General features: G+C 41.7%; 1 protein-coding gene across 1 annotated transcript; it reads right to left on the bottom strand.

Moving 5' to 3' along the window:
- Positions 1 to 337: 337 nt before the first annotated feature.
- Positions 338 to 2,049, bottom strand: LOC128859839 (trichohyalin). The gene has a single exon (XM_054096954.1). The coding sequence runs from the start codon at positions 1,947 to 1,949 to the stop codon at positions 390 to 392; it is 1,560 nt and encodes a 519-aa protein (XP_053952929.1). The 5' UTR covers positions 1,950 to 2,049; the 3' UTR covers positions 338 to 389.
- Positions 2,050 to 5,524: the final 3,475 nt, after the last annotated feature.

Here is a 5,524-nt window from a genome sequence, read left to right as displayed (position 1 = left end):
ACGAAAACGTTGAAACCATCGTTGTGCGGTGGAAATGGAAACTGTATCGGGTCCATAAACTGCACAAATTTTATTGGCAGCATGAGATGCATTTTTGCCTTTATCGTAGTAGTACTGTAAATATGCCGTATTTTCTCTTTATTTTGCTCCATGTTTGCGAAAAGAGCTTTCCAAAAAGCTCTAGCGTGAACCGATGCGACGAATACAACTAGAACTACGCGCTTGCAAAGACAAGCTTGCGGAAATACCACAAGACTTTTTTGACAACCTATATTTCTAAACATTTTTTTTTTTTGTTTTTTTTTTTTGAATTTTGAATTTATAATTTTCTCAAAAAAACCAAAAAAAGAACAAAAATATTTAAAAACGTTTCGCAACCATTCCGCACTTTAGCAGGTTTCGCGCTCTATTCGTTTTCTTTCGGCGTCTGGTCCGCGCTTCAATATTGCCCAATTGTGCTGCGTACATTCGATGCCAGTGCGCACATTGCAGCCGCACGGCTTAACGCAGGTGTCAACGATATCAGATTTACCATCACCAGGCGCCTTTTCTTCCATCACCTCCATCGCCTGCTTGCCAACAAAGTCTTTTTGTGGACACGCGAATACCAGCCAATTGGCGTGCGGCGGCAAATAGTCGACACCCGCACTCAAATATTTCTCTGCCAATTGCCGACAGAATTCGGAATCGTTGATTGCCAACTTCAAACTGTTGTTATATTTCTCCTCCGCCTCGGCTTGTATTCGTGCATTTTCAGCCAATTGCTCATCCAATCCTTGGCGCATCTTCCACCGTTCGGCCATAATATCGGCGCGTGTCTTCTCCGGACGAGCGAAGCGATTCTCGATGATCTTTTGTTCACGTTGTTCTTGCACGTCACGTAATCGCCGCTCGTACTCTTCGCATATTTGACGTCGCAGCTCGGCATAGCAAAGCGCGGCGATCTCCGCCTTGCGTTTCGCCTCCCACTGTATGTTGCTCTTTGTGCAGATATCCACATGCCGCAAATCATCAATGCGTGCATCTCGCAACTTTTCCGCGCTCTCCTCTAATTTGCGCATGCGTCGCACATAGTCGAGGTATTCCAATGTGGCATTGTAGACGGCACGTTTACGCTGCATCACTGCTGCGCTCCATTCTTGCTCCTCCTTCGCCACTTGGCGCATCAATTCGCGGTGCTCTTCTGCGCGCTCACACTCCTCAGCATCGCGTCGTGCCTTATTTTCCGCCATCATATCGAGCAGTTCTTTGCGGTAGATGAACGTCTTCGCAGGTTGGCCTAAACGTTTGCGATCGAAATCTTCTAACCGCATCTCCTCCATAACTCTGGCCAACTCCTTGGCTTCCTCACGCTTCAACTCACGTTGCCTCTCAATCTCTCTTTGGTGGTCTCTCATTTGTTCTTCAAGTACACAGCGCGTATTGCGTTTCAAAACACATTTCACTTGATTCTCATTCGCTTGCCTCTGATCGTACTGCTGCGCAGTGGCATCGCGTACTTTAAGCCAAAACTCATCCTGTTGGCGCTCACGCATGTAAGCGCGCTCTTTCTCGATTATTTGTTCAAGTTGTGTTTCTTTCACCTGTAAGGTTTCTTTGTGACGCAGCGCCTCACGTATCTCATAACAACTCTCAAACTGTCGCTGCACCTTCTTCCGCTCCAGGAATGTCTGCTCCTGGCGATTGCGCTCCTCTTTGATTCTGAGCAAAATGTTCTTGCGTTTTTGGATATCTTCGTCAATGCGTGACTTGACTTTTTTGGCAAATTCTTCTTCGTAGACCTTATCTTCATGCTCCAGCATGCGTCGCAGCGTTTGACGGCGTTGCTCCAACTCTTTAGCCGCTACCTCTTGCGCGGTTTGTACAAGGTCTTTGAGGTGCGCGTATAAACTCTTACGGTCTGTGCGCTCAATGAAGTAATGTCTTGCTATATCCGCATTTGCTATCATCTCCAGTCAATTAAGCTTGTTGTGTTGGGTTTTAGATAAAATGTAAAATGATTTCTCTAAAAAAAATGTTTAAAAATTTTTAGAAATAATTAATATAAAATTTGTGCAATCGTAAAAAAATACGTAATGTCAGTAAAAAAATGTTTGACTTCTCATATTAGACAGAAATCAGAATTTTCAAAAATGTGAAGTGAAGAATTAATTGTGGATTGTAAGCAAGGCCATACAGGGGTCAAGGCGCAAAAAGTGGTGCCACTAGACCAACATCAATGTTTTTTACGTTTAATTTTCAAAGTAAAGTATTGGCAAAATAGAAAACAAAGAATCAATTCGCCTTGTTTCATTCTGTGCTGCCAGTCACGTGGACACGGCGAAAGAAAAAACACAAATCAGCTGATTTACCAATACCACCTTTGATAGATTCGCCTTATACTGGATTGTAATTCTTCTACGAGTTCTATATCGATAAAAGAGATACATATTCGACAATTTCTTTACCTCGTTTTGAAAAATTTTCGTAGAGAAATAATATTTTTGAGAATTTTGAAGGCACTCCGCATTTTCTTGACTTCTGTCGAAGTTTCCAAACATTTTCTGTAGTATTAATGCAAAGAACCTTCAAATATCATACATACCTATATACCTGGGCCAAAACATGTGGCTTAAGCCTCAATGCGACCAAGACTGAACTATGGCTGCTTACCAGCAAATATAAAATTCCCGACCTTTGGCTTTCGACACTCGATGGAACTTTTTTGCCGGTCGGTGACAAGGAAGCTACATAAGTTTAGCCCTTGACAGGAAACTTTCATAGAAATTGAATGTTCAGGACAGAGTAAAGCAGGTTGCTCCGACGGTCTACTCATCTAAAAACTTGAAGGCTTAAAATGGGGCTTAGACCCCAAAATATTGGCTTGGGGAATAATTTCGTAGCGTTTTTACCGAAGACTTTTATTTAAACAAAAAGCAATGATTATATCAATAAGTTAATCAATTATATATCCGCCGTTGCTGTTTACAACATCTTACCACCTTACGACCAATTTGTTGATGCCGTTCCGCCAAAAATCGCCTGGTATTTCAGGGACACCGAAATTGTTAAGCCAATTGTAAAGGACCTCTTCGCTATCAAAGGTAACGCCCTTAATATAGTTTAACAGAGAGCGGAAAAGATGGTAATCGGTCAGTGCAAGGTCCGGAGAATGCGGCGGATGCTGAGGAACCTCCCATTCGAGCTCTTGGAGCACGGCTTTGATGACTTGGGTCTTGGCGTTGAAGTGAAGGAAGATAGTTTGATCATGTCAATCAGGTCTTTTCAGTCGAATAGCCTTATTCACGTGGTGTAGCTGGGAAATATAGAGCACCTTGTTGACCAAGGCATTCTTTTCGAGCATTTCCCAGTGCACCATGCCCTCCCAGTCCTACCAAACACATATCACGACCTCCTTTGTGTGAAGATCTGGCTTGACGCTTGGCTTTGGCGTATCTCCTGGATCCAGCCATTCCTTTCTTTGCTTCATATTGTTGCATAGGCACCATTTCTCATCTCCCGTGACGATTCGGTACAAAAAGCGCTGTTTATGACCGCGTGTTGCTCAATAGTAGGCGAGATGCTGCGAAGCAAATTGAAGGCGACTTTATTTGTTTTTTCATTGAGCTCATGAGGTTCCCAGGCTCTTAATTTTTCGGTAAATCTTATTGAGTTAAGGTAATTGAGAATCACTTTATGCTCGCAGTTCATTTTCTTCGCCGATTCGCGACTGGTTTGGTGACTGCAGCCCCTTCAAAAGTGATTTGAGACGTTCTTCGTCGAACTCAGAAGGCCTTTCGCCGCGGAACGTGTCATCGACATCAAAGTCCCCTGTCTTGAATCTTGCAAACCAATTCCATGCTGTAAACTCGCCTATGACGCCTTCTCCATACACATGGCAAATGTTCCAGGCTACTTCGGTAGCTTTTTCAACTCGCTGAAAAACAAAGAAGATCAGGTGTCGAAAATGTTGATTTGAGCCTCCTTTGTGTTCCATTTCTAAGCCTTAGTTTTGAGGTTAAGAAATTAAATTATTAAAAAAAACAATTAACACAGTTTTGTAGAGCTGAAAGAGTTCTATCGAATGAATACGAGGGCGGATCAATAAGTCCGTGACTTTTGGTATTTCAGACCCCTTTACTGAAAAAGAAATACTGTTCCTGTTAACAGGCATCTGTCAGTTGACTCCTGTCAAAATTTGAACGTGCTGCGCCAGTTAATTTGTGTTTTACAGCTACCTTTATCAGACTACTCAGTAATTTGAGGAGAAAATGGAAAAAACTGAATTTCTTGTGCTTATTAAGCCGATTCACCCTTAGATACCCACTGTTTCGACTGTTGTTTGGTGTCTGGTGTGTGGTGATGGATCCAAGTTTCGTCCACGGTTACAAAATGGCGCAAAAACTCCTCCATATTGCGATTAAACAACGCAAAACCTTCCTGTGAAGTTGTTACACGATTGCGTTTGTGGTCGACTGTGAATTACTGGGTAGTCTGATAAAGGTAGCTGTAAAACGTAAACTAACTTATCCTTTTTCCAAGGCAAACCAATCGTTGTAAAAGAAAAAAATATATAAAAACCCTATGAAATTTTTCACCAACCCAATATGTCACGGCTTTTTCGAACCAATTATGGCCTACGGAGTTCTGGTCTGGTGATTGACCCTTGATAAGAAAACGTCAAGCAAGGGGTTAGATAGTATTGAAAAAAACGACAATTGATCTACAAGTTCATCTGTTGTAGACAACTAGCCACCAATATATCCTTTCGCTTGCCTGACCATTGCAGCCTACTGCAAGCCGAAATTTGGGCAATCGCGAAAAACCTTTTAGTGCTGAATAAAAGTGAAGTCACAGTTAGCGAAATCTTCATTTACTCGTCTAAGACAGTAAAAGAGTGTTACGAATTATTAAAAATACTTGAACAGTATTTTTCTATTACTCTACTCTGGGTGCACGGACATACTGACATTGAAGGTAAGGCAGATGAGTTAGCTAGATTGGGCTTCTCGCCTTGAATTAGTCAGGACAAGGTCGACATAGCCATACCTTTGAATCAAAGTGCGCCGGATACAATTTTGGCGGGTGATGCAAAATTAATTATCCAATTTGGTTTTTGAATAACTTTTTTACTAGTTAAGAAACAGAAAATGATTTTCATCTTTATCTTTATTTCGATCTTTACACGCTCCATTGCTTGTCTGTTTGTATACTGCAGCTGCCTGGTTCAAAAGTGTCAAATGTGATTGACGTACGACGCCGTTTACGAAAAGTATAGGGTTTTTCAGTAAGAGCGCTTCAACTTTTGAACTTTTTTGAATAAAACAAAAACGGTTTGACTTTTTTAACTAATTTTTTTTTTATTATCGAGTTTGAACATATACATTTAAGTATGAAATTCGATTTCTTTTGCATGACCACCGCGTGCACGTTTTACGAAGTCCAATCGTTGAACCCAATTTCCGACGATTCTTTTGCATAAATCGGCCGAAATTCCAGCAATTTCGCGTTCCATATTGGCTCTGAGCTCACAAATCGTCGCCGG

Source organism: Anastrepha ludens, chromosome 2, assembly GCF_028408465.1.
Source record: "Anastrepha ludens isolate Willacy chromosome 2, idAnaLude1.1, whole genome shotgun sequence".
NCBI lineage: Eukaryota > Metazoa > Arthropoda > Insecta > Diptera > Tephritidae > Anastrepha > Anastrepha ludens.
The sequence above is the reverse complement of the archived record's forward strand: the minus strand, read 5'-3'. Positions and strand labels throughout refer to the sequence as shown.

What these genes read in the sequence shown, in the direction of transcription:
- LOC128859839 (XM_054096954.1), bottom strand. Translation starts at nt 1,949, where the DNA reads ATGATAGCAAATGCGGATATAGCAAGACATTACTTCATTGAGCGCACA.